Source organism: the organism of the source record quoted next, unplaced genomic scaffold (genome assembly GCF_019419815.1).
Source record: "Pyrus x bretschneideri cultivar Hongxiangsu unplaced genomic scaffold, Pyrus_bretschneideri_v1 Contig33, whole genome shotgun sequence".
Classification (NCBI taxonomy): domain Eukaryota; kingdom Viridiplantae; phylum Streptophyta; class Magnoliopsida; order Rosales; family Rosaceae; genus Pyrus; species Pyrus x bretschneideri.
In genome coordinates this window covers 4,823,161-4,850,974 of record NW_025999646.1, presented here as the reverse complement: position 1 = coordinate 4,850,974, position 27,814 = coordinate 4,823,161, and the positions used below count along the sequence as shown (strand labels likewise).

General features: G+C 34.0%; 4 protein-coding genes and 1 long non-coding RNA gene across 14 annotated transcripts; 1 reads left to right on the top strand and 4 right to left on the bottom strand.

Moving 5' to 3' along the window:
* Positions 1-40: 40 nt before the first annotated feature.
* LOC103963784 (tonoplast dicarboxylate transporter-like) lies at positions 41-5,973 on the bottom strand (the record flags this gene model as incomplete). The annotated part of the gene is made up of 3 exons (XM_048591362.1): positions 41-829; positions 3,947-4,056; positions 5,820-5,973. Coding segments are annotated over 3 exons (762 nt in total), but the record flags the coding sequence as incomplete, so codon positions are not given.
* Positions 5,974-8,273: 2,300 nt separating this feature from the next.
* Positions 8,274-15,362, bottom strand: LOC103963785 (probable LRR receptor-like serine/threonine-protein kinase At1g53420). 2 transcript variants are annotated; one of them, XM_048591384.1, is made up of 26 exons: positions 15,191-15,362; positions 14,904-15,045; positions 14,700-14,771; positions 14,419-14,490; positions 14,184-14,255; positions 14,002-14,073; positions 13,822-13,893; positions 13,602-13,673; positions 13,399-13,470; positions 13,229-13,303; positions 13,056-13,151; positions 12,685-12,762; positions 12,524-12,598; positions 11,749-11,814; positions 11,555-11,623; positions 11,378-11,437; positions 11,121-11,168; positions 10,990-11,042; positions 10,536-10,903; positions 10,246-10,444; positions 10,026-10,154; positions 9,749-9,879; positions 9,461-9,671; positions 9,108-9,339; positions 8,872-9,022; positions 8,274-8,754 (listed from the first exon to the last, which is right to left on the bottom strand). In XM_048591384.1, exons 1-26 carry the CDS (start codon positions 15,312-15,314, stop codon positions 8,467-8,469), a joined length of 3,099 nt encoding a protein of 1,032 aa, XP_048447341.1. In that variant the 5' UTR covers positions 15,315-15,362; the 3' UTR covers positions 8,274-8,466. The 2 variants fall into 2 exon arrangements, with proteins under 2 accessions (XP_048447341.1, XP_048447342.1); XM_048591385.1 differs by lacking the exons at positions 11,378-11,437; positions 11,555-11,623 and having other exon boundaries at positions 15,191-15,361.
* Positions 15,363-15,492: 130 nt separating this feature from the next.
* LOC125480486 lies at positions 15,493-17,488 on the top strand. The gene is made up of 2 exons (XR_007260846.1): positions 15,493-16,851; positions 17,255-17,488. It is a non-coding gene; the product is annotated as an uncharacterized LOC125480486 (long non-coding RNA).
* A 2,820-nt stretch (positions 17,489-20,308) lies between these two features.
* Positions 20,309-21,913, bottom strand: LOC125480485 (probable LRR receptor-like serine/threonine-protein kinase At1g29720). Its single transcript, XM_048591400.1, has 5 exons — positions 21,783-21,913; positions 21,495-21,701; positions 21,143-21,374; positions 20,907-21,057; positions 20,309-20,789 (listed from the first exon to the last, which is right to left on the bottom strand). Exons 2-5 carry the CDS (start codon positions 21,526-21,528, stop codon positions 20,502-20,504), a joined length of 705 nt encoding a protein of 234 aa, XP_048447357.1. The 5' UTR covers positions 21,529-21,701; positions 21,783-21,913; the 3' UTR covers positions 20,309-20,501.
* A 144-nt stretch (positions 21,914-22,057) lies between these two features.
* On the bottom strand, positions 22,058-27,396 carry LOC125480483 (probable LRR receptor-like serine/threonine-protein kinase At1g53420). Of its 9 annotated transcripts, none has more exons than XM_048591390.1 (21): positions 27,186-27,391; positions 26,899-27,040; positions 26,700-26,771; positions 26,419-26,490; positions 26,184-26,255; positions 26,002-26,073; positions 25,823-25,894; positions 25,622-25,693; positions 25,420-25,491; positions 25,250-25,324; positions 25,077-25,172; positions 24,712-24,789; positions 24,551-24,622; positions 23,770-23,835; positions 23,572-23,640; positions 23,395-23,454; positions 23,153-23,200; positions 23,022-23,074; positions 22,568-22,935; positions 22,278-22,475; positions 22,058-22,186 (listed from the first exon to the last, which is right to left on the bottom strand). In XM_048591390.1, the coding sequence occupies exons 1-20, from the start codon at positions 27,316-27,318 to the stop codon at positions 22,302-22,304; spliced, it is 1,938 nt and encodes a 645-aa protein (XP_048447347.1). In that variant the 5' UTR covers positions 27,319-27,391; the 3' UTR covers positions 22,058-22,186; positions 22,278-22,301. The 9 variants fall into 9 exon arrangements, with proteins under 9 accessions (XP_048447347.1, XP_048447346.1, XP_048447348.1 ...); XM_048591389.1 differs by having other exon boundaries at positions 24,551-24,625; positions 27,186-27,383; XM_048591391.1 differs by having other exon boundaries at positions 24,551-24,625; positions 25,077-25,148; positions 27,186-27,378.
* Between the last annotated feature and the right edge of the window lie 418 nt (positions 27,397-27,814).

Below are 27,814 nucleotides of genomic sequence, written 5' to 3'. Positions count from 1 at the left end.
TTTCATTATAAACAAGTTGATTTTTTATTAAAAGTCATACTCCCTCAAAGACACATTTGAACTTTTTTTGCCTAATTTATTTAGAAACAGTTTTAGTCGTCAAAAAATTCACATACGACAATACGTGATTGATTTAGGATACACCACAATTCGATGCTGATTGCATGTAAGTTGCTCTAAGTTTGAGAGATTCTACCTAGCAATTCGAGCTCCTCCTTCAAATGGACTTTGTCTAAATAAACAGAGAGAGCCTGGCCTGAACTCCTTGAGCAACAATACATGATTGACTTAAGATACATCACAATTCGATGTTGATTGCATGTAAGTTGCTCTAAGTTTGAGGGCTCCTACCTAGCAATTCGAGCTCCTTCTTCAAATGGACTTTGTCTAAATAAACAAAGAGAGCCTGGCCTGAACCCCTTGAGCAATACAAGCAGCAAAGCAAACCCCACAAAGCCAAGAACATCAACAATGCCGAAGGGAAGGTGAAACAGAACCAGGTGCTGAAGGTGATCGGAGCTGCTTGCGGGAAATAGGTCTTCCACATTCCAACCAATATGAGATTGACATCGGTCCCCGTCAGAGTGCTCATCCCTCCTATGGTTATGGAGTACAACACCCCCAGAATCACGGCTTTGCAAAAGTTGCTCACAACCACGGACTGGTTGGGACCCGTCGGAAACCGCTGGAGTATGCCGGTGGCTAAGGGCATCATCATCACCGCAGTTGCCACATTGTGCATCCACATGCTAATGAATGTTGCGGTCCCACATATTCCCAGCAGCAGCAATGGCAGATTCAAGGGATCTCCATAGAACACCAGGGTTACCTGTGTTCGGGAAAAAAAAAAGAAAAAAAAAGTGTTAACTCGTAATACTAAGTAAATCAACTTATCCAATTTGTAAATATGTAACCAATAAAAAATAAGTGTCATTAAGCTTTCCCAATATCTTATCTCTTCACCCACTTTGAAATAATACTTTTATTGACAAATTTGTCCTTGTATAAAATCACTTTACTTGAAAACCAATCAATCATATATTACCACAAACCCCTTCACCTGCACAATTAGGATAAATTATTGAGTAATGCTAAAGAGACTAAACTAGCAAACTAAATGATGTCTCACCAATATAAATGAGCACGTCTATCAACATTTAGGTAATAAATCAATCATAAACTTACATGTCATTTAGTTTTCAAAATTTAGTCTTCCTAGTATATTACTCTAAATTATTGAAAATGATCCTTGCTGGATGCTTTTCTTGGGTATCTAGTGATCGTGACCGTTTATCGTACATCGTGCGGTCAATTCTCGTTAAATACTATTTTATATTTAATTTTAAATTTCAAAATAATTTCTAACCGCATGATGTACGATGAATGATCACGATCACGAAATTCCCAAAAAAAAGATCCGCCAAGGATCCTTTTCCTAAATTATTAAAGAGAGGCGGTAATACAGTATTACCACATACATAACCTCCACCCAAAATTTAACACATACAATTATTATACAGCTGAACTTAAAGCTTATTTTAACATAAAAAAAAAAATGAAATGTAAGAAAAAAGATAAAACTTGAAGAACCTCATAACCACCACCCTCCCCGATAGGTATGGGCAACGGTTATGGCGGGCGGGTAACCGCGGTTATTTACCCATAACTATTTATGTTCATACCCGTATAACTGTTTACCCGTTGGATAATTGCACAAACGGTTATACATATACCCATAACCGTTTATAAACGGTTAACTATACTCATAACCGTGTACCTTTTTTATCATAACCGTTTACCCGTTTTTGAACTCGTTTATCCCTTTTTTACCCATTTACCTATTTTTCACCCGTCTACATGTGTTTTTTTAACAACTTGAAAATTACAAAATAACAATTTGTCATAATTTTCGTTTTTTAACAATTAAACACCGTTATAAGTACTTTTTAGCATGCATTTCCTTATTTTAATTATTTAAGCCCTCATACAATTTCAATAATTGAAATAATAGTTTAAAAACGATATTTTTCTGATACACCCAAGCAAGTCTTTAATTATAATCCATATGATTACAAAGTAAATTTTCTAAAAACAAGAAGTAGTTATTATCTTGAATACTAAATGATTCAAAACTCAAAAAATATTCCAAAACTAAATACTTTCGAACACTAATGCTTTCAGAAGAGGTTAATTAATTATGTGGCTTTGTACTTAGGTGTAATGTGTCCCTTAATTTACGTGACTTTATGGAGCAACTGCATGGGAAATGTGCATGCTGCTCCAAAAAAAAAAAAATGTGTATACTGATATCAAAATGGGATCTGCTTGCACGATGTGGTCACGTCATGGGTACATAATCTTCTTGCTATGATTTTGTTATCAGGTAAACTTTATGATGTAATTTAAAAATGTTGAATCGCATGAGTGTTCACACACAAAAGTATTCATCATTTATTAAATTAAATGGAGGGAGAGATGAGCAAGGACGGGACGTTTGAGACTTTGAGTTTGACGGAGAGATTGAAAATTTAGAGTTTTTAATTTTTTTTAATTTTACATATATTAAATTAAATAGATAAATGAATATCTATTATAACTGCGGATAATTCTCATAACCGATGGATACCCGTTACAACCAAGGTAATATCCATAATTGTCCATTTAAATTTCATGGTTAAACAATTATACCCATAACCGTTTGTTTGTCTAAACAGTTACCTATAATCATAACCGTGAATTTTAAATAGGCGGGTAACCACGGTTACCCACACTCATGGATAATTTGCACATCCCTACTCCCCGACCTCAGCCTCCACAACTTCACCCCATTTTAATTTCCTACCTCACTGCTTCAACCCCAAACACTCCTCCTTTTTCCTCCTCCCCTCTCTTTCTCCTCTCCCTTTCTCTTATGCACTGGCTTTCTCACTGATTGTCTCGCTCGCCATGGCTGAGACCTGTGCCAAACACGTCGAGGTTGTGCTCGGACAGAAAGCCCATCTTGTCCACCGATCTCCTCTGCGATCCTCCGACAACTCGATCAAATGGGGACTCGAGAACCATCTCCCGATTCCACAAATGCGCCGTTGAGGCCGACCAAGGATTTTGGGTAAGGAGGGGCACTAGGTGTGTTTTGGAGAGGGGGGCTGAGGATTTGGGTGTGTTGATAGTGATAGTTCTGGGAATTTTTTGGGAAGGGGCTGCCATGATATTTGGAGTTGGAGTTGTTGGGTATATTTGTTTAAAGCAAGGAAAATTGGAAGAAGAAATGTATAGGGTTATTTTGGGAATAATTGTGCGTGGGAAAAGAGTTTATGTGTGTTTTGTTTTTTTATGCTGGTTGTAAATATAAGGTGGGCGGAGAAATAAGACACTGAGGTGTGCATAACACCATTCTAGAAAATAAATACGTTAAGTAGTAATTCAATAGAGATTTTTTCAGTATGCCGCAAACACCGCCCATCAGATCAAGTGTAATAATACAATTTGTTAGAAATTTGAAAAAATAAACTCTAACAAATTTTATTATGACATTTAGTATACAGACCTGTATTTCCGGCACATTGAAAAACTTATCTCAATCATCAACAGCCATGCCATATAGTTTCCAAAATTTAGTTTAAATAGATGGTCTATTTAGCATTACCATAAATTATTCATGTACCTGAAGTCTAAATTTCGATTCTCCTTCACTAATATCGCTTGAATCCAAAAAATAAATTATTTTGAAAATCCTAAGCATATAGTATGAGCTAGGATTCGGGCATAATACAGCTCTCACCCTAGTAGGATTCGGAAACTAAAGCATCCAAATCTCAAGTTGTGACACGTACTAATATTATCAAAAATATATTTAAGTTTGCTTTGTTGGCAACAATATATTGTGTGAACGATATTTCACATGAACGAGGTAATATGAGAAAATTGCAACGAAAAGAGGACTCACATTCAAGGCGAATCTTTTGGGTACGTTATAATGCTCAACGGCGAGAGCCAAAATAAAGCTTCCAAGAACAAGGGCAATAACATCGTTCATGTAATAGTGGGCAACATCATCTGCATAGCCAAAATAAAGCTTATTGTGCATGGATTTTATGAACGAGCAGATGTTAGGGATGGACAAAATACTCATGGATTTAAGTAATCGTAGTTACCTGCTCATTTAAAGTTCACGGTTACGATTATGGGTAACCGTTTAGATAAATAAACGATTATGGGTATACCAGTTTATCCATGAAATTTAAATTGACGGTTATGGGTATTACCCGTTATTATAACGGGTATCCACCTGTTATGAGTATTACCCACAGTTATAATGGACATCTATTTACCCATTCAATTTAATATATGTAATATTTTAAAAAATAAAAAAGATTAAAAACCCTAAATTTTCAATTTCTCCACCAGACTCAGAGTCTCAAACGCCCCATCCTAGCTGATCTTTCCCTCCATTTAATTTAATAAAGGTTGAATACTTTTGCATGTGAACACTCATGTGATTCAATATTTTTAAATTACAGCATAAAGTTTGACCGATAACAAAATCACAGCAAGAAGATTATGCACCCATGTAATGACCACATCGTGCAAGCAGATCCCATTTTGATATCAGTATACATATTTCCCATTCAGTTGCTCCATAAAGTCACGTAAATTAAGGGGCACATTACACCTAAGCACAAAGCCACATAATTAATTAACCTCTCCTGAAAGCATTAGTGTTCGAAAGTGTCTAGTTTCGAAATATTTTGGAGATTTAAATCATCTAGTATTCAAGATAATGACTACTTTTTGTTTTTAGAAACTTTATTTTGTAATCATATGGATCATAATTAAAGATTTGCTTAGGTGTAGCAGAAAAATATCGTTCGTAAACTATTATTTCAATTATTGGAATTGTACGAGGACTTAAATGATTAAAATAGAAAAATGCATACTAAAATGTACTTATAACGGTGTTTAATTGTTAAAAAATGAAAATTATGACAAATTGTTCTTTTATAATTTTCAAGTTGTTAAAAAAAAAAAACATGTAGATAGGTGAAAAAATGGTAAATGAGTAAAAAATGATAAATGGGTTCAAAAAGGGTAAACGGGTAAATAATTATAGTTAAATAGGTACACGATTATGGGTATAGTTAACCGTTTATAAACGGTTATAAGTATCGATATAATCGTTTATGCAATTATCTAACGGGTAACCAGCTATATGAGTATAAACATAAATGGTTATGATTATGGGTAAATAACTGCGGTTACCCACCTGCTATAACCTTTGTCCATCCCTAGTCAGAGCTATGTAAAAACAAAAGGCAGCTGAAGTCCATTCTCTACGGCAATGGTGAGTCTGAACTCGTTTCAGAAGCTTGTGCCCAAGTTCACCCATGAGTTTTTTAAAGAGAACACACTTCCACTTCCTATTACATGTCTTCCGAAATTGAATACTGACTCACATAATAGCATATATAACAACATTGCAGCAAATTACCAATTAATCGAAATTTTGATACCCAAAACAATCACAACATGGATACTTTCAAACAGAAGAAATTCACAAACTAATTTTAACCATTTCAGAATTCACAATCGTCAAATTTTAATGAAATCCGAATGAATAAATTCCTTAACCTGGTTGCTAAAAAAAGAACTTTGATCATCAACCAATCCCAAATCAACTTTGGTCATAAAAAAAACACATGAACAATCCCAAATTCCAAAGTTTTCACAGAATAAATATAGGAAAAAGGGAGAACCGGATCAAAATTTCAATCAGATCGTATTGAATTGGATCGATTTTTTAAGGGATGGAAAATAGATACCTTTTCCTCGCGTTTGCTTTCGCCAGAATCGGGAGAGCGCTGGGCATAGACGAGTAAATCCCGGGTCTGACGAACGATGTCGGCGGGGCTTCGGGGCTTGGACTTGAATAATCCCTTCATCTTGTTGCTGTTGGCGCTTTGGCTGCGATGGGGTCGTTTATCCTGATGCTGCTGCGGCGGTGGCTGAGGAGAGAGCCTCGGCGCCGTCAGAAGGCCGGAGGAGGCTCTCCGCTGCTCTCCACCTTGGTTGTACGTACAGATTCCAATGGTTGTTTGACTGTCGTGGACTCCTATTTGTGTTCCCTAATTTCCTCCAACCCAATTTAGCCTTCACCTTTTCACCCGATGAATCCATTAATTCTATTTATTACTGGAAATACATAGTTAAAATTATATAATAATTATTTTTTATACATAAAATAATTAAAATTATCTTATTTAATGAATTGTTGGTATTAAATTTTTATTTTTATTTTTTTCATTTAAAAAAATTATTTTTTTTCTTTTTAACTTTCAATTTTATTTATTTATTTTGTTTTCAGAAAATATCCTGGAAGTTGAGTGATCCTTATCCCACTGACGGTTGATGGTTGCTCTCCGAAATCTGGATAAAATATTGGTGATAAATTTTTATGTACAAGTAGTTAAATTTTTTTTATTCAAGATCTAGCCACTAATAGTATGACACTTGTTATATAGGATCGTGGTTCGGCGTACTGAAAATTTTCTTGATTTGAAGCATGTGCACAAAAAAGGAGAAAAATATAATTTACCAAGGGTGGATTTTGCTCACGAAGTTGTGGTAATGCTCACCAGAGCCTACTTATTACCACTAAATGCATTTAAATTTTGAGATTTGTTTATATTCATTATACAAATCTCAAAATTTAAACTTATACAACGCTGATGGATAGGATAGTGAGCAATATCATCATCACTTGAGAGTGGTGAACAAAAATATTCTCATTTATCAAAGGGCACATCAGCAATTAAGTGGGCCTCACTCATGCCAGTTAGAGTATTAACATATTTCTTAACGGATTTGATGGAAAATGCAAAAGTGAAGCTAAAATCAAATTTCAAAGTACAAAGTTGCAAACTGTGAACTTAAGGAACGTTTCACATTCTCAGGTCCTCAAAACATCGTGTTGAAATCCAATCACTCATTTAACGATCAATATGTTTTAGTGAAATCTAACCATTATCTCTAACCATTATCTCTTACCGTCAATGAATGATTGTACTTGCAACGTGTAAGTATGGTAGCTATTCTCCACTTTTAGGTTGCTAATATCATTTTGTGCTATAATAAGCATGCATATTATTATGGCTAACGATTTTATTTAAGTATCTTAAGTGGATTGTCTAGTGTAATTGAGAATACAAAGTTTCGGGAAGAAACTTGTAACTCATTGAAATCTAAAGTTTATTTATTTATAGCTTTTTAGCCAAAATCGTCATTGAGATTTGCATAACTCTCCCTATGATTTAAAATCAATACAAGTGATCTCTGAGATGGTCCACCATCAATCATTCTTCTATAAATAGTTATGTTAAGTAAAGATTAAAATGACAAAAATACCCTCAATTTAATAAACAATAGGCCAAAATGATTTGACAAAAGTTGAGGGTATTTTGGTCATTTTATCCTTATTTAATGAAGATTTTTTCAATGAATGACCAAAATGATTGATGATGGATAAATTCAGGGACCAATTCTATTGATTTCAAATTTCAATGACCAAAATGAGGAGTTATGTCATTGTCCATATTAACACATGACGTCCAGTCATTGTCCAGTCATTCTTTTAATTTTTTTTAGTTTTTTAATTTTTAATCTTCATGTGGGCCCATATTAACACATGGCGTCCAGTCATTGTCCACGTGGGCGCCACGTGACCGCTTAACAGCTGATTTAATAGCAACCTTAACGGATGTATGAAATTGTCCCAAAATTACGATTTCAAGTATCACTATGGGATGAAAAAAACTTTATGTACCAAATGTTGAAAAAAAAAATAGTAAACTGAGATTAACCCTATAATGAAATATAATGTATCCCTTCGTGTTTCTAACACACTAAAGAATTTATCATAATTAACAAGTTATGAAGTGAATGAGTCATTCGCAAGGAGAAGGTGAATTATAATTGACTTAAAAAATGGGAAAATTTCAAACAAAAACCAAAACCTCAATGTTGACATGAATACCTTTTAAATAACAGAAACTCCGAGTTTTCTATTTCACGAATAAGGACTCTGTGCAAATGAACACGTACAAGATTGTAATTATATTTTTGTTGCTTTCGATTTATAACAGAAGATTGTTTATTCTTGTCAGAATAGGGAATCTGTGCAAAAGATGAAATTTGTACATTATGCACAAAACTGACTAGTAAAAGATTTAAACGGGAGAAGAAAAAGTAGTCAGAAGTTGCGAATAACGCTGCACATGTAACAAATTTCCAAGTTTTGATATGACATTCTGCTGGAAGAAAGGGTTCACAAAGTTCAAAAGGATGCGAAGTACAGAAACCGCGAAAAAGATTAAAGCACACCAGTAACAGTAGCAATTCAAGAACGTCTAATGCTATTCACATAAAACTTTTGATTAATCTAGAAATACTTTTCCGATGATCATGTACGCCTTAGGTTGAATAAGACGAAGTTGATGCTACTGAAGTCGACTTCCCCGAAGTGGTGGAACTAGCAACATTGACGTCGCCAGTGGGCTTGGCAAGTGGACAAACCTCGTCAATGCTTATTTCGCCAACAAGAACACCCACAACTTGAGACATTGTAGGTCTGACACTAGTACCTAGGGCGGTGCACTCCAGTGCTAATTTCAAGATGATGGCGGCTTTTCTTTGATCATACTTTCGCAAACTCTTATCAACCAAGCTCTCCAAATCTCCGACTTTATTTGCTTTATAAGCCTGCGCATATGCAGGATCGATAGTTAGCATCAAGCTTGAAACGTAATCATACGTAAAAATGCATGATCAAATATAGAGAAGAAAGCACAAAAGCACAACCCGGTCATTCTTGCTTACCCTATTTACAAGAAATTCAAGTTCCTTCTTTGATGAGCTAGCTACGTTTCTCTCCCCACTGACAATTTCAAGTACGACCACCCCAAAGCTGAAAACATCTACTGTGTCTGGTAAATCTTCCCTTTGCAAATACTCTGGGGCCGTGTAACCTCTGTAGGTAGTATAAGAAATTATCATGTAGTTTTACAAACTTAAATTTGCCTTGTAAAAAACTGGTGAATCACTAGTTTACTTACTTCTTTGTTTCTCTTGCGATGACCCTAACTTTTTCTTCTTCGGTATAAAGCTTTGCAAATCCGAAGTCTGATATCTTAGCCTCAAAATTCTTATTAAGAAGAATATTAGTGGATTTTATATTCGTATGAACAATCTTTACTCTGTCAAGGTCATGTAGATATTTCAAACCCTGTGCTATTCCCAAGCAAATGTTAAACCTTGTTTCCCAATCAAGCTTCACTCCGTTGGGGACTGCAGTTGCATACACTTCAATACGTTATATGTTGTATTCGTCTTCCATGATAGTTTTTAAAAACAAAAAACGTATCAAAACATCACATTACAAGTAAACAAGAAGTAGAAAACACGTTACCAAATAAGATGTCGGCAAGGGATTGCTTTTCCATATATTCGTAGACAAGAAATTGGAGGTCTTTTTCAATATGAACATCCAACAGTTGAAGGATATTGTTGTGTTGCAATGACTCGATGATGTGAATTTCCTTTTTCAATTCATCGATTTTTTCCTTAAAATGACGGGAATCTAGTCTCTTCACCGCCACTGTGTGACCTGGCAGTTCTGCCTTCATCCACGAAGAGGTTATAGAATTAAAAATAAATAAATACAAAAATTATAGAATGCATAAGTACAGAAGTTCACCTTAAAAACTGTCCTAGAACCGCTGATTTTTTTTCTTTCACTGAAATTTTCAGTAGCATTTATTAATTCTTTGACGGTGACAAATTTGTCTTGAAGATTGCCATCTATTTCTTCACGACCTATTTTGATTTCTGTTCAGAAAAAAAAAAATGCATCAGGAATATATATCAATCAGACTAATTTTTTTCCTTTTGGTGTATCAAAGGGGGCACATTCACGTACAGCAGTGCAGAGTGCAGTATATAATTGTAGCTTAGCATGCAACTTATAGACTTACTGGGCTCCTTTTTGATTGACAGCCAGCCCATCCTCCAAGCAAAAGCCAATAAGAGCAGCAGAGCAGCAATGACGGATGCAATCGTAATCAATGCAAGACGTATATATTTATCGGGACTAATTTCGAACTCTGTTTTTGGCGGGAAGAGAGTAATAATACATGAGTGTTAATTTGAACAAAATAAATTAAAAAGGAATCAATTCACGAAATAAAATATTACCAGGATTCACAGAAATAGCTGATATTAAAGGGCCATTAAAAGTAGGTGGGTCACTCTCTGTCCCCTTTCCAGACCAGTACAAGTGGATCTCTAACAGGCCACTATCATGTACAACCTCAGCTGAATGACTTACAGTTATTGGTTTTTCTGCACTTCCCTCCTTGTCTCTAATGTCGAAATCATTTAATGTCCTGTTTCTCTGCAACAAAATTTACTTAAAATGAGATGATACAATAAATAAAGTAGTAGAATGATGTATTGTTACCGTGACCAGTAAAAAGAACTGTTACCTGAATATATACATCAAATGAGCGTCTTCTTAGACTAGTATAGTCTACATCATCGATGTATATAATTTCATGAAAATGAAGCGTAACATTATATCTACCTTTACGTAGACAAAAAGCATAATATTTGAGAGATAGTGGGGACAGACGAGCTTTTTCATACAATGGTGCCTCAGTAATGGAAACTCCACGTGTTGTGCTCTTGATGTAATCACTAGCATTATCCTTTTTTACACCATAGTCTCCGGAAAGGCTGTAAGCCCAGTTTTTCTTTGGACTTGTGTAAAAGAGGGATGTGTCATTATCTTGATCATATATATTCCCACCAACAGTTGTCTCTTCACCACCACAATTAATAAACAAGGAATGGTCTGCAAGAAAAATTAACGTGTATCATAATATATCCTGCAGCATTTAGTTTGCGTTCACGATGCCGATTTCAGAAGAATAAACTTACACTTTGGTTTGTTTCGAGGACAGTATGTGTTCTTCATTTCAAACGGATCCATCCTAAAAGTAGTTACCAATCAGTTATACAAGGTTCTGATGATTGAGTCTCTTACTAACACAAGGGGGAAAAAAACATACATATATGGTAAAGAGGTTGGGGAGTTGCGGCAGCAGGCAAACAAGTTCCTGGAAAAAAAAAAAAAAAAAAAAAAAAAAAAAAACAGTTAAGGTCATGAAACAAAAAAATTCATAATTGATAATGTTCCCAACTTCAGCGATGTGCTGCAATAATTGAGGTGAGGTTTAAATAAAAGCCCTTAATGCAATTATTAGTAGAAGTGGAACCATTCAACTTTGTCAACGGAAACATTCAAGAAGAAAGAACATATCCTCACAGTTGTAGGTTGCTTGGTACTGCAGAGTCTACTGCTGAAAAATTGTTAAACGAAAGATCCCTAAAAAATAACATAGCATGTATAAATCTCGTTTATTAATTTGTACATATGAGCAAAAAATTGAAGCTGTTACAAATGAAAGTTCTTCCAACTTCAATTCAGAATATGAAGACATACATCCTAGTTTGGAAGGCCCGAAATATCCAACGTGGGATTGTCCCGTTAAGCATATTTCCAGAAAAAGACCTGAACATAATTAAGCGCATATATATATATATATATCTATATATATTATATTAACGCATGTAATTAACAAGACTTAGATCTGTAGTTAATCTAAATTCTTCCAGTTAAGAATGTTATTCCTTTACATGTAAATCATATCTGATTTCATATAATGAGGGAGGCCACCGGTTAAATTATTGAAGCTCAAGTCTCTGCAAGACAAAACACAGAGGATTAACAGTTAAAGGAGTTTTGATCTACAATGATATTAAGAACATACTCAATTCTAGTTCCGTGTAATTGGCTATATATTATGAAATAAAAAATACAATATACAAAGATATATCAGACGATGCTTAATTAAGTATCCAATGACATGGTTGAGGGTTTGTTGAAGAGTGCTTCGAGAATAGCTAAAAGTACTTTCTAATAATTAAATGAAATTATGACCAAATTTGTCACAAAAAGTAATAAATGATTTTGGGTCCTAAAAGTGTGTTTTGGAAAAATTATTACACGTCATATGCTTTTTAGAAAAGAGGAATATTCTCTATTCTTCTATTCTCATACATTTCCATCACCTCCTCTTATACATTGTTTTTTATCTTATTATCTTTATAAAAAAATCAATATAAGATGTTGACATGACTTAATTATAATCGTTCAAATAGGAAGGTATGGAAAGATAGAGAAATTAAGAGGGTAGAGAATCCTCCTACTTTTAGAAAACGCCTGTAATTGATTTTGCAAAAAACATCACTTAAATTTTAATAATAAAAAAATTGAATCGTTTTAAATGAAAACATTTCTAGCATAAGCATTTATGATTATAAAATAAACCCTAAAACTGATTCAATTTTCTTCCAGCCAAATTAACAGGACAACTCCAAAAGCAAAATTACAAAAGTGAAGTGAAATTACAGGTAGCTTAGAGATGTCATTTCTTCACTAATGTATTTGGGGATTGTGCCGGTGATTGAGCAGTTCCTCAGTCTTCTGTAGAAAACCAACGTGAAGAATAAAAAGTGAAGCCTTTTGGGCACAAACCGGGCTAGAAGCAATTATTACAACAAACTGCTCACAGAGAAATGAAATTAGCACTGTTGGCGATCTTTTGTGGTAATTTGAAGCTAGGATTTGGTGCCACATCGCTTATCCTCCTGTAGAGGAATAAATATATATACATTTTCAACCTCTAATTAATATATATATATATATATATATATAATGCTAAAGAAATTAAATTTATAAACAAAATTTTGTAAATAAAATAACTTGGAAGCTCATGATTGAATATTACTTCAGCATTGATAAACGTACTCATTTCTACTGATGACATATCATTTAGTTTGTAAATTTCATCTATAAATATAACCTCTCTAGCATTACCCTACACACACACATATATATTATAGAACCAGCAAAGCGAAAGAAAGGGGAAGATGTCTTGTACAGAGACTGAAGGTTTGGCAAACTGAATATTTCTTCCCTCACCGGTCCTTCGAAATAGTTTCCCATGAGCGACCTGCATGCCGTGTAAAAAAATTGTCTTTTTAAGAAACCTTAACAGTAAGAGGGAGAGAATAATATTGCTACCTGCTGAGTGTAAAGCTGAAAATTACTTACAGGTGATAGATATTAGTCCAGTTGGCTATGGCTTCAACTGGAAAGGGACCAGAAATGTAATTCCCGACTATTGAACTGTATGCATTCGCCAGTCACCATCATATCCTCTTAATTATTTAATTAATGTGTGGCAAACCTCAAATTAATCATTGATAGGAGTGAACACTTACAAGTCTTCCAGGCTTGTGAGCTGGCCATAACTTTTTGGAAATTTCTCACTCAAATAATTGCCACGCACAGCGCTGCAACAATGAAAGAGACACTCCTATGTTAATTACTTTTGCATATTAACTCGATTATTATTTCTATTTTATTTAGTTTTTAAGGGATGAGTTTCTTTTTTTTTTTTCTTTTTTTTTTCATTTAAACTTACAATAATGTGAGTGATGTCAAGTTTCCGAGGCTTTCTGGAAGAGGACCAGAGAGCTGATTCTCAGACAGATCCCTATGGGAAAAAATGACAAAAGACTTCTTAGAATTAATGTTTTAGAAGATTCATTATGTATATATATTTATTTATTATCTAAACATGCATGCAAATAAAATCACAAGTCTATAAGTATAATTAAATGTGGTGTAAGCAAAGTACAAACATATATGAAAGACTCGAAAGATATCCAAAATCCTCAGGAATTGAGCCTGATAGCATATTAAACTGCATATCCCTGCAAAAGCCGGTGAAAGTAAACCATGCATGAAATGAATTAATCCATCAAAAATTAAAATATGAGGTGGAGGAGATTAATAAAAGAATATATAATTTATGTACTCACATTTGAATCAGATTTGTCAATGAACCAAAATTTCGTGGTATACCTCCGCTAAGCAAGTTGTACTGCAGATATCTATATATATAGAGTGTGAAAATGACTTGATAAGAACTTTAACAAAAGAAATTAATGGAAATTAATCAAGATGACTCTCCACAATTAAATTGGCGACATCAAGCCCTTACAGTTTTTGAAGAGAAACCAAGTTCCCTAAGCTTGCTGGTATTAGACCACTGAGTTGATTGAACGATAAATCCCTTGACACAGAGAACCCCAATTTAGGATTCTAACTTTTACAAGTACACACTAAAGCATCTAGTTGATTGACTAACAATGAATTTTCAAGTAAAACTATCCATATATTCATAATCATGCAAATTCTAGTGCGTGCGTGTAACCATCTGGTATATATTTACTTACAGGTATTCGAGATCCATCAAATTCCCCAACGTATCAGGTATGCTGCCATGAAGTTTGTTGTTGGCTAGAGAGCTTTTGATATGATATTTAAAAAGAAAGAAAAAAAAAACAAAATTTAATTAGGTTGAACTTATAATTTCTTTACACACTTGCTTAGTGAATATTTTTGTGAAGGTTAGTTCTTTTTACACCCCAAAGTTGTCACTGGAGTCTGCATTATAATATAAACAACTGAAGTTACATTAAACATTGGTGGGCAGAGAAAGAGTCAGATTACGTACAGGGACGTTAGATTGCTAAGATAACCCACAGTTTCATGAATAGTTCCAGTTAAACCAAGGTTGTTTATTTCACTGCCACACAAAATGAGTGCACAAAAAAAAAAAAAAAAAAAAGGGTTAATACCATTCTATCTATAATTTAAACAATATTTTGATTATTTATTTGACCTAATGCGTATTTGTGAAATATTGTTTCATACATACATTTTAGAGATGCGGCATTGATTCTCGTCATTGCAATTGCAACTGATTGTAAAAGCATAAAATGTTCCATCGCATAAGTTGTTTGTAATGATTGGTTGTTGCTTGAATTCTAGGTCCCTCGTAATGGCTTGAAGAACAGACACTGCCAATATTTCGGTAAGTAATTAATAAATACGATGATCAGGCCTCTTAGCTGAAATTAATTAATTAAACATGTGTTTGAAGGCGATATAATTAGAAAGTTGGCTGATGATTAAAACAGATGGAGTGAAATTGGTAATGAATACCTTCATCTGGTGGCAGTGGAGCCATACAGTAGAATTTGGATTGAGGCCAGCGTCCAAGTTGCCAAAGTAGAATATGGTAAAAAACAAGCTTAGTAAGCTGCAGTCTTAGAGAAGGCCTACTCATTTCTCTTGCTAGGTCGTGACTCGTTGTAGAAGATAATTTGCTCCAGCAATGTCGATTGCCTATATATATTACGAAACCACCTGTGGAAATGAGACCCATGTATCGTATAAAGGTGGTCAACAACGCAATCGGTAATGTGGTCATCAATATAAAATATGTACTTGCGAACAATTTTATTACAAAAATAATATTCTTATCATATTTTTCATACTATAATTATATCATTTTTCTAATATAGATGAGATTCACATATGTTGTGGACTCTATCCTTATTCAAAAAATGATAAAAAAGTGATAAGTATAGTCATACTCGTTTCACTATTTGATATCTTTTTAATAAAGACGATACTCATTTCATTATTTTTAGAAGTTTTTTTGCTTACCACCGCTATCTTTTATGATGCTCCCCTCTCTCTTTTAACTTACCATGTGTCCCACCAACTAAGGGTTAAATTTAAGGATAAAGGTTGTCTGCCCTTCTATTTCCGATGTCCTTTCGTGCTCTTCTATTTGTGTGATCACGGTTAAACCACGTTAATATTTTATATTACTATTTATTTTTGTCTTATTATCTCTATAAAAAAAAATAATATAAAATATTAAAGTGGTTTAACCGTGACCACACAAAACAGAAGAACACGAGAGGGCACCGAAAGTGGGAGGACAGACAATCCTTGTTCTAAATTTAATATTAAAATACTTTTGAAAAGAGTTAAAATTAAATAAATTACGCATAATAAAAATTTCCAACAGAACCAACCCAGAAACACCCCGTCCTCCTCTTCCTCTCTTTTCGACCCAACAGCCACCACCACCACCAACCCGACAACGGCAACAAACACCCAAGCCCCGAGGCCACCACCCTCCGTTCCTCCATCTTTTACTTCAAATCGTCCGGGCCATGGACGCCGAGTCCACCTCCGAACCCTCCATTCCTTAATTACGGTGATACTGATGTCATTTTTGTGGTGTTCCCAATTGGGTTTCTCGAATATTTCTTTTCTTTTGATGATATTAAGCATTTGAAGAAATGGGTTTATTTGTGATGATTTTATTCATGTTTTCGGTACTTGACTTATTTACTTATAATTTATAAATTACAGGGCTGGGTTTGTGATTGTCTGTGTTATATAATTTGTATTTGGTCTGTTGGCTAATTAGTTATGTATGGAACGCGGTAATCGCACAATTTTTGGCACGGCATCGTTTCGTCTTCCCGGAGTCGCTCCGTACGGTCCACCCAATGTCTACTGTAGACGCGCTCCAATACCTCGAATCTGCTCTCCAATTCCTCATACTCGCCATTGCCTTCCACTCCAGCTTTGGGGGTTTTCATCTCATCTCGTATATGCTGCTTCCGGTCAGAGACAACTATATGTTGTCACCCCTACAAAGGCCTGTTATCACTTTAGAATGGTGTTTACACCACCTGACCTTTTTGGTTACAGCTTGGTTCTGGGCATTCGCTTGCGTTTGTTTTCGTCTGAGGATCGGATTTGTGGCGTTCAGGATGGGTTTGGTTCTTCTTGATCTGCAGGTTGGGCTTCTTTTCACCAGTTTTGAAGCATGTTTTTGTATTGCTCTATAAGAGCTAAAATTTATAATATAATCTTAAAATTTTATTTATGAACATCATAAAATTATAAATAAAAAAATAGACATTAAATATATATTACTGGCATTAAATAGAATCTAGGAATTAAAATCAATTTTTAATCTTGAATAAGACATTTTTCTAAACTTCATCTTATTTAAAAATTAAAATCTAGTTTTCTTAAAAAAAAGAAAGGAGACGAGAAAATTAGAAGTATGAGTGTTAGGGGAAGAGAGAATTAAATTACAGTTAATGATAACGGAGAGTGAATCAAAATCATAAATAAAAAAGAGTTAATTGTGAATTAATTAAAACACAATCTCTTATTTCTCAAATTCTTTGATAGGTGGGTAAGTGAGACAATATTAATGGCATTGGTAGCGGACTATACTGGCCTGAAAGTTTATCACAGCTGTCAATTATGGATTAGTTAAGAATAGAGGAGACCCTAAACGAAGAAGTGAAGCATTACATTTATGTAACCAACAACATCTTAATCATTTTTAAACATTTTGCCCTTATCCCTCTTGGACCAACTAAACATTTATTCCTCTCATCATCATCATCAATTATTTATAAATTTGTCCAGAATGTTTTAGTCTGAGCCAGCAAGCATGTATAACTATTGGGTCCTGTATTTCTGTAAGAGAAGTAATGAGAAAAATATCCCTGATTGTTTGATCCGAAATCTTGTTTCATGCATTATCTGGCATTTTGCTTTGGCATCAATTTTCAAGAGTTTAGTTTTTTTCAAAAAGCTCCACATATTGTCCAAAAGTTAAGCTTTAAAGCTCCAAACAACCGACTTTGTTTAAAGTTGTCATCCTTTACACATGTCTATGAACGATTGGATTTTTTTTTAGTGGTGTACATGAAAATTTCATTGGAAATCTTAGTGGCGTACATGAAAATTTGATTGGAAATCTTATTTCATGCATTATCTGGCATTTTTCTTTTGGCATCAATGTTCGAGAGTTGAGCTTTCTTCAAAAGGCTCGACATATTGTCTAAAAGTTAAAGCTCCAAACAATTGGCTTTGTTTAAAGTTCTCGTCCCTTACACATGTCTATGAACAATTGGAATCATTTTGAGAGGCGTACATGAAAATTTGATTGGAAATCTTAGTGGCGTATGTGCAAATTTGATTGGAAATCTTAGTGGCGTACATGAAAATTTGATTGGAAATCTTGTTTCATGCATTATCTGGCATTTTTCTTTTGGCATCAATGTTCGAGAGTTGAGCTTTCTTCAAAAGGCTCAACCTATTGTCTAAAAGTTAAAGCTCCAAACAATCGGCTTTGTTTAAAGTTGTCGTCCTTTACACATGTCTCTGAACAATTGAAATTTTTTTGAGTGGTGTACATGCAAATTTGATTGGAATCTTGCTTGAAATAATTTGGTCATATCTATGAACAATTATCAGGACATATCTAGGAACAATTATTTAGTCATATCTATGAACAATTATTTTCCTATCTACCACTTTTTGATTCATTGCACAAGACTCGTGTTTCATGCATAATCTGTCATTTTGCTTTTGGCATCAAAGTTTTCCACAAGATAGACTTTGTTTAAAGCTTAATCATATGAACGAAAACCATGATTACTAAAAGACAATAACGATAACAGAGTACTTAGTGCCAGCATTAAGGGGGAGTATCTTGTGCAATTGCACTGAGCCTCCACATCTAAAGGTCCCCATTAATCAACTATGAGATTTGATTATTTTGTTTCTTGTTTGCCGAGGGAGAGTAGAGAGATATGTAGAGAGATCAAGGCTTTAATATCATTTGTTGCAGAAAATTAAAGACTTGCTTTTATTTGTGTCTTACTATAACTGTTGTTTTGCAATTTGGATAAGTGTTTATAGTTTCTACTTTAATTTATGCATCATTTTGTTTTGTTTTTTGGTTTCTTATATACCCTAATGATTTTGTCGATTTATCACATAATTTTAAATTTTTTTAGATTAGGATCTAGAAAGACACGTTTTTGTTGTTGATTATTCATCATTTTGTTTTGTTTCATGGTTTTTTTTTTACATGTTCACTAATGATTTTGTTGATTGATCACATGATATATTAAGGCTTTAATTTCATATGTTGCGGGAAATTAAACTATCCTTAATTTAGGTCTTACCATAATTGCTGTTTTGCAATTTGATTAGGTGTTTCTAGTTTCTACTTAATTTATTCATCATTATTTTTGGTTTCATGGTTTCTTTTTCATGTGTGCTAATGGTTTTGTGATCACATTTTTTTTTTATTTTTTGTATTTGGGTATAAGGGTTGAGATTCAGGACACACATTTTTTACACACATTTAGACATTTATTTTGTAGTGTCTACTTCGTAATGTATTTTAAAAATCTAAATCTTCTATATTTTAGTACATGATTCATTGATCATCCTTGCAAAAAATTAGATAAATCTAAAACCATTAAGACATTCATTTATAGGGAAGATAATGGCCGAATACAATTCTGCAAAGAAACATTAAATTTAATTCAACGACATATGGTTTGGGATTGGGTGATTTTTGGTTGATATGATCTGACAAACGTTGAGGGTATTTTGGTCATTTTATCCTTATTTAATGAAGATTTTTTCAATGAATGACCAAAATGATTGATGGTGGACAAATTCAGGGACCAATTCTATTGATTTCAAATCTCAATGACCAAAATGAGGAGTTATGTCATTGTCCATATTAACACATGGCGTCCAGTCATTGTCCAGTCATTCTTTTAATTTTTTTTAGTTTTTTAATTTTTAATCTTCATGTGGGCCCATATTAACACATGGCGTCCAGTCATTGTCCACGTGGGCGCCACGTCATCACTTAACAGCTGATTTAACAGCAACCTTAACGGATGTATGAAATTGTCCCAAAATTACGATTTCAAGTATCACTATGGGATGAAAAAAACTTCATGTACCAAATGTTGAAAACAAAAAAAAATAGTAAACTGAGATTAACCCTATAATGAAATATAATGTATCTCTTCGTGTTTCTAACACACTAAAGAATTTATCATAATTAACAAGTTATGAAGTGAATGAGTCATTCGCAAGGAGAAGGTGAATTATAATTGACTTAAAAAATGGGAAAATTTCAAACAAAAACCAAAACCTCAATGTTGACATGAATACCTTTTAAATAACAGAAACTCCGAGTTTTCTATTTCACGAATAAGGACTCTGTGCAAATGAACACGTACAAGATTGTAATTATATTTTTGTTGCTTTCGATTTATAACAGAAGATTGTTTATTCTTGTCAGAATAGGGAATCTGTGCAAAAGATGATATTTGTACATTATGCACAAAACTGACTAGTAAAAGATTTAAACGGGAGAAGAAAAAGTAGTCTGAAGTTGCGAATGGAATAACGCTGCACATGTAACAAATTTCCAAGTTTTGATATGACATTCTGCTGGAAGAAAGGGTTCACAAAGTTCAAAAGGATGCGAAGTACAGAAACCGCGAAAAAGATTAAAGCACACCAGTAACAGTAGCAATTCAAGAACGTCTAATGCTATTCACATAAAACTTTTGATTAATCTAGAAATACTTTTCCGATGATCATGTACGCCTTAGGTTGAATAAGACGAAGTTGCTGCTACTGAAGTCGACTTCCCCGAAGTGGTGGAACTAGCAACATTGACGTCGCCAGTGGGCTTGGCAAGTGGACAAACCTCGTCAATGCTTATTTCGCCAACAAGAACACCCACAACTTGAGACATTGTAGGTCTGACACTAGTACCTAGGGCGGTGCACTCCAGTGCTAATTTCAAGATGATGGCGGCTTTTCTTTGATCATACTTTCGCAAACTCTTATCAACCAAGCTCTCCAAATCTCCGACTTTATTTGCTTTATAAGCCTGCGCATATGCAGGATCGATAGTTAGCATCAAGCTTGAAACGTAATCATACGTAAAAATGCATGATCAAATATAGAGAAGAAACCACAAAAGCACAACCCGGTCATTCTTGCTTACCCTATTTACAAGAAATTCAAGTTCCTTCTTTGATGAGCTAGCTACGTTTCTCTCCCCACTGACAATTTCAAGTACGACCACCCCAAAGCTGAAAACATCTACTGTGTCTGGTAAATCTTCCCTTTGCAAATACTCTGGCGCCGTGTAGCCTCTGTAGATAATATAAGAAATTATCATGTAGTTTTACAAACTTAAATTTGCCTTGTAAAAAACTGGTGAATTACTAGTTTACTTACTTCTTTGTTTCTCTTGCGATGACCCTAACTTTTTCTTCTTCGGTATAAAGCTTTGCAAATCCGAAGTCTGATATCTTAGCCTCAAAATTCTTATTAAGAAGAATATTAGTGGATTTTATATTCGTATGAACAATCTTTACTCTGTCAAGGTCATGTAGATATTTCAAACCCTGTGCTATTCCCAAGCAAATGTTAAACCTTGTTTCCCAATCAAGCTTCACTCCGTTGGGGACTGCAGTTGCATACACTTCAATACGTTATATGTTGTATTCGTCTTCCATGATAGTTTTAAAAACAAAAAACGTATCAAAACATCACATTACAAGTAAACAAGAAGTAGAAAACACGTTACCAAATAAGATGTCGGCAAGGGATTGCTTTTCCATATATTCGTAAACAAGAAATTGGAGGTCTTTTTCAATATGAACATCCAACAGTTGAAGGATATTGTTGTGTTGCAATGACTCGATGATGTGAATTTCCTTTTTCAATTCATCGATTTTTTCCTTAAAATGATGGGAATCTAGTCTCTTCACCGCCACTGTGTGACCTGGCAGTTCTGCCTTCATCCACGAAGAGGTTATAGAATTAAAAATAAATAAATACAAAAATTATAGAATGCATAAGTACAGAAGTTCACCTTAAAAACTGTCCTAGAACCGCTGATTTTTTTTCTTTCACTGAAATTTTCAGTAGCATTTATTAATTCTTTGACGGTGACAAATTTGTCTTGAAGATTGCCATCTATTTCTTCACGACCTATTTTGATTTCTGTTCAGAAAAAAAAATGCATCAGGAATATATATCAATCAGACTAATTTTTTTCCTTTTGGTGTATCAAAGGGGGCACATTCACGTACAGCAGTGCAGAGTGCAGTATATAATTGTAGCTTAGCATGCAACTTATAGACTTACTGGGCTCCTTTTTGATTGACAGCCAGCCCATCCTCCAAGCAAAAGCCAATAAGAGCAGCAGAGCAGCAATGACGGATGCAATCGTAATCAATGCAAGACGTATATATTTATCGGGACTAATTACGAACTCTGTTTTTGGCGGGAAGAGAGTAATAATACATGAGTGTTAATTTGAACAAGATAAATTAAAAAGGAATCAATTCACGAAATAAAATATTACCAGGATTCACAGAAATAGCTGATATTAAAGGTCCATTAAAAGTAGGTGCGTCACGCTCTGTCCCTTTCCAGACCAGTACAAGTGGATCTCTAACAGGCCACCATCATGTACAACCTCAGCTGAATGACTTACAGTTATTGGTTTTTCTCCACTTCCCTCCTTGTCTCTAATGTTGAAATCATTGAATGTCCTGTTTCTCTGCAACAAAATTTACTTAAAAATGAGATGATACAATAAATAAAGTAGTAGAATGATGTATTGTTACCGTGACCAGTAAAAAGAACTGTTACCTGAATATATACATCAAATGAGCGTCTTCTTAGACTAGTATAGTCTACATCATCGGTGTATATAATTTCATGAAAATGAAGCGTAACATTATATCTACCTTTACGTAGACAAAAAGCATAATACTTGAGAGATAATGGAGACAGACGAGCTTTTTCGTACAAAGGTGCCTCAGTAATGGAAACTCCACGTGTCGTGCTCTTGATGTAATCACTAGCATTACCTTTTTTTACACCATAGTCTCCGGAAAGGCTGTAAGCCCAGTTTTTCTTTGGACTTGTGTAAAAGAGGGATGTGTCATTATCTTGATCATATATATTCCCACCAACAGTTGTCCTTTCACCACCACAATTAATAAACAAGGAATGGTCTGCAAGAAGAATTAACATGTATCATAATATATCCTGCAGCATTTAGTTTGCGTTCACGATGCCGATTTCTGAAGAATAAACTTACACTTTGGTTTGTTTCGAGGACAGTATGTGTTCTTCATTTCAAACGGATCCATCCTAAAAGTAGTTACCAATACGTTATACAAGGTTCTGATGATTGAGTCTCTTACTAACACAAAAGGGAAATAAACATACATATATGGTAAAGAGGTCGGGGAGTTGCGGCAGCAGGCAAACAAGTTCCTGGAAAAAGAAAAAAAAACCAGTTAAGATCATGAAACAAAAAAATTCATAATTGATACTATCCCTAACTTCAGCGATGTGCTACAATAATTGTGGTGAGGTTTAAATAAAAGCCCTTGATGCAATTATTAGTAGAAGTGGAACCATTCAATTTTGTCAACGGAAACATTCAAGAAGAAAGAACATATCCTCACAGTTGTAGGTTGCTTGGTACTGCGGTGTCTACTGCTGAAAAATTGTTAAACGAAAGATCCCTAAAAAATAACATAGCATGTATAAATATCGTTTATTAATTTGTACATATGAGCAAAAAATTAAAGCTATTACAAATGAAAGTTCTTCCAACTTCAGTTCAGAATATGAAGACATACATCTTAGTTTGGAAGGCCCGAAATATCCAACGTGGGATTGTTCCGTTAAGCATATTTCCAGAAAAAGACCTGAACATAATTAAGCGTGTATGTATGTATATATATATATATATATATATTATATTAACGCATGTAATTAACAAGACTTAGATATGTAGTTAATCTAAATTCTTCCAGTTAAGAATGTTATTCCTTTACATGTAAATCATATCTGATTGCATATAATGAGGGAGGCCACCGGTTAAATAATTGAAGCTCAAGTCTCTGCAAGACAAAACACAGAGGATTAAATTAACAGTTAAAGGAGTTTTGATCTACAATGATATTAAGAACATACTCAATTCTGGTTCCGTGTAATTGGCTATATATTGTGAAATAAAAAATACAACATAAAAAGATATATCAGACGATGCTTAATTAATTGTCCAATGACATGGTTGAGGGTTTGTTGGAGAGTACTTCGAGAATAGCTAAAAGTACTTTCTAATAATTAAATGAAATTGTGACCATATTTGTCACAAAAAGTAATAAATGATTTTGGGTCCTAAAAGTGTGTTTTGGAAAAACAATTACACCTCATATGCCTTTTAGAAAAAAAGAAGATTCTCTATCCTTCTATTCTCATACATTTCTATCACCTCATCTTATACATTGTTTTTTATCTTATTATTTTTATAAAAAAATTAATATAAGATGTTGACGTGGCTTAACCATGATCGTTCAAATAGGATGGTATGGAAATGTAAAGAGATTAAGAGGGGTAGAGAATCCTTCTCCTTTCAAGAAACGCCTGTAATTAATTTTGCAAAAAATATCACTTAAATTTTAATAATAAAAAAATTGAATCGTTTTAAATGAAAACATTTCTAGCGTAAGCACTCATGATTATAAAATAAGCCCTAAAACTGATTCAATTTTCTTCCAGCCAAATTAACAGGACAGCTCCAAAAGCAAAATTACAAAAGTGAAGTGAAATTACAGGTAGCTTAGAGATGTCATTTCTTCACTAATGTATTTGGGGATTGTGCCGGTGATTGAGCAGTTCCTCAGTCTTCTGTAGAAAACCAACGTGAAGAATAAAAAGTGAAGCCTTTTGGGCACAAACCGGGCTAGAAGCAATTATTACAACAAACTGCTCACAGAGAAATGAAATTAGCACTGTTGGCGATCTTTTGTGGTAATTTGAAGCTAGGATTTGGTGCCACGTCGCTTATCCTCCTGTAGAGGAATAAATATATATACATTTTCAACCTCTAATAAATATATATATATATATAATGTTAGAAAAATTAAATTTGTAGATAAAATTTTGTAAATAAAATAAATTGGAAGCTCATGATTGAATATTACTTAAACATTGATAAACGTGCTCATTTCTATTGGTGACATATCATTTAGTTTGTAAATTTCATCTACAAATATAACCTCCTTAGCATTACCCTACACATTCACACATATATATTATAGAACCAGCAAAGCGAAAGAAAGGGGAAGATGGCTTATACAGATACTGAAGGTTTGGCAAACTGAATATTTCTTCCCTCACCGGTCCTTCGAAATAGTTTCCCATGAGAGACCTGCATGCCGTGTAAAAAAATTGTCTTTTTAAGAAACCTTAATAGTAAGAGGGAGAGAATAATATGGCTACCTGCTGAGTGTAAAGCTAAAAATTACTTACAGGAAATTGATATTAGTCCACTTGGCTATGGCTTCAGCTGGAAAGGGACCAGAAATGTAATTCCCGGCTATTGAACTGTATGCATTCACCAGTCACCATCATATCCTCTTAATTATTTAATTAATGTGCGGCAAACCTCAAATTAATCATTGATAGGAGTGAACACTTACAAGTATTCCAGGCTTGTGAGCTGGCCATAACTTTTTGGAAAGTTCTCACTGAAATAATTGCCACACACAGCGCTGCAACAATGAAAAAGACACTCCCATGTTAATTACTTTTGCATATTAACTCGATTATTATTTCTATTTTATTTAGTTTTTAAGGGATGAGTTTCTTTTTTTTTTTTCTTTTTTTTTCATTTAAACTTACAATACTGTGAGTGATGTCAAGCTTCCGAGGCTTTCTGGAAGAGGACCAGAGAGCTGATTCTCAGACAGATCCCTATGGGATAAAATGACAAAAGACTTCTTAGAATTAATGTTTTAGAAGATTCATTATATATATATATATATATTTATTTATTTATTAGTCTATAAGTATAATTAAATGTGGTGAAAGCAAAGTACAAACATATATGAAAGACTCGAAAGATAACCAAAATCCTCAGGAATTGAGCCTGAAAGCATATTAAACTGCATAGCCCTGCAAAAGCCGGTGAAAGTAAACCATGCATGAAATGAATTAATCCATCAAAATTAAAATACGAGGTGGAGGAGTTTAATAAAAGAATATATAATTTATGTACTCACATTTCAGTAAGATTTTTCAATAAACCAAATTTTCGTGGTATACCTCCGTTAAGCAAGTTGTCATTCAGATATCTATATATATAGAGCGTGAAAATGACTTGATAAGAAATTTAACAAAAGAAATTAATGGAAATTAATCAAGCTGACTCTCCACAATTAAATTGGCAACATCAAGTCCTTACAGTTGTTTAAGAGAAACCAAGTTCCCTAAGCTTGCTGGTATTAGACCACTGAGTTGATTGAACGATAGATCCCTTAACACAGAAAACCCCAATTCAAGAATCTAATTTTCACAAGTACACACTAAAGCATCTAGTTGATTGATTAACAATGATTTTTCAAGTGAAACTATCCATATATTCATAATCATGCAAATTCTAGTGTGCGCATGTAACCATCTAGTATATATTTACTTACAGGTATTTGAGATCCATCAAATTCCCCAATGTATCAGGTATGCTGCCATGAAGTTTGTTGTTGGCTAGAGAGCTTTTGATATGATATTTAAAAAGAAAGAAAAAAAAAACAAAATTTAATTAGGTTGAACTTATAATTTCTTTACACACTTGCTTAGTGAATATTTTTGTGAAGGTTAGTTCTTTTTACACCCCAAAGTTGTCACTGGAGTCTGCAATATAATATAAACAACTGAAGTTACATTAAAGATTGGTGGGCAGAGAAAGAGTCAGATTACGTACAGGGACGTTAGATGGCTAAGATAACCCACAGTTTCATGAATAGTTCCAGTTAAACCAAGGTTGTTTATTTCACTGCCCCACAAAATGAATGCACAAAAAAAAAAAAAAAGGGTTAATACCATTCTATATAAAATTTAAACAATATTTTGATGATTTATTAGACCTAATTCGTATTTGTGAAATATTGTTTCATACATACATTTTAGAGATGCGGCATTGATTCTCGTCATTGCAATTGCAACTGATTGTAAAAGCATAAAATGTTCCATCACATATGTTGTTTGTAATGGTTGATTGTTGCTTGAATTCTAAGTCCCTCGTAATGGCTTGAAGAACAGACACTGACAATATTTCGGTAAGTAATTAATAAATACGATGATCAGGCCTCTTAGCTGAAATTAATTAATTAAACATGTGTTTGAAGGCGATATAATTAGAAAGTTGGCTGATGATTAAAACAGATGGAGTGAAATTGGTAATGAATACCTTCATCTGGTGGCAGTGGAGCCACGTAGGCTCTACAGTAGAATTTGGATTGAGGCCAGTGTCCAAGTTGCCAAAGTAGAATATGGTAAAAAACAAGCTTAGTAAGCTGCAGTCTTACAGAAGGCCTACTCATTTCTCTTGCTAGGTCGTGACTCGTTGTAGAAGATAATTTGCTCCAGCAATGTCGATTGCCTATATATATTACGAAACCACCTGTGGAAATGAGACCCATGTATCGTATAAAGGTGGTCAACAACGCAATCGGTAATGTGGTCACCAATATAAAATATGTACTTGCGAACGATTTTATTACAAAAATGATATTCTTATCATATTTTTCATATTAGAATTATATTATTTTTCTAATATATATGAGATTCATATGTGTTGTGGACTCTATCCTTATTAGAAAAATGATAAAAATGTGATAAGTATAGTCATACTCATTTCACTATTTGATATCTCTTTAACAAAGACGATACTCATTTCATTATTTTTAAAAGTATTTTAGCTTACCACCGCTATCTTTGATGATGCTCCCCTCTCTCTTATAACTTACCATGTGTCCCACCAACTAAGGGTTAAATTTAAGGATAAAGGTTGTCTGCCTCCCACTTCCTATGTCCTTC

Excerpts from the sequence above, each read along its gene's own strand:
- LOC103963785 (XM_048591384.1), bottom strand. The coding sequence starts at position 15,314 with ATGAGTAGGCCTTCTCTAAGACTGCAGCTTACTAAGCTTGTTTTTTAC. Across the intron at positions 11,438-11,554 it reads CGGGCCTTCCAAACTAGGAT|GGATCTTTCGTTTAACAATT; the intron begins GTATGTCTTCAT and ends GTTATTTTTTAG. Across the intron at positions 9,672-9,748 it reads GTTCTAGGACAGTTTTTAAG|GCAGAACTGCCAGGTCACAC; the intron begins GTGAACTTCTGT and ends TCGTGGATGAAG.
- LOC125480485 (XM_048591400.1), bottom strand. The coding sequence starts at position 21,528 with ATGGAAAAGCAATCCCTTGCCGACATCTTATTTG. Across the intron at positions 21,375-21,494 it reads CCTTGCCGACATCTTATTTG|TCCCCAACGGAGTGAAGCTT; the intron begins GTAACGTGTTTT and ends ATGCAACTGCAG. Across the intron at positions 20,790-20,906 it reads TTGAATTTCTTGTAAATAGG|GCTTATAAAGCAAATAAAGT; the intron begins GTAAGCAAGAAT and ends GCATATGCGCAG.
- LOC125480483 (XM_048591389.1), bottom strand. The coding sequence starts at position 27,318 with ATGAGTAGGCCTTCTGTAAGACTGCAGCTTACTAAGCTTGTTTTTTAC. Across the intron at positions 25,895-26,001 it reads TTGAAAAATCTTACTGAAAT|GGCTATGCAGTTTAATATGC; the intron begins GTGAGTACATAA and ends CGGCTTTTGCAG. Across the intron at positions 24,790-25,076 it reads TTGCCAAACCTTCAGTATCT|GAGGATAAGCGACGTGGCAC; the intron begins GTATAAGCCATC and ends ATTCCTCTACAG.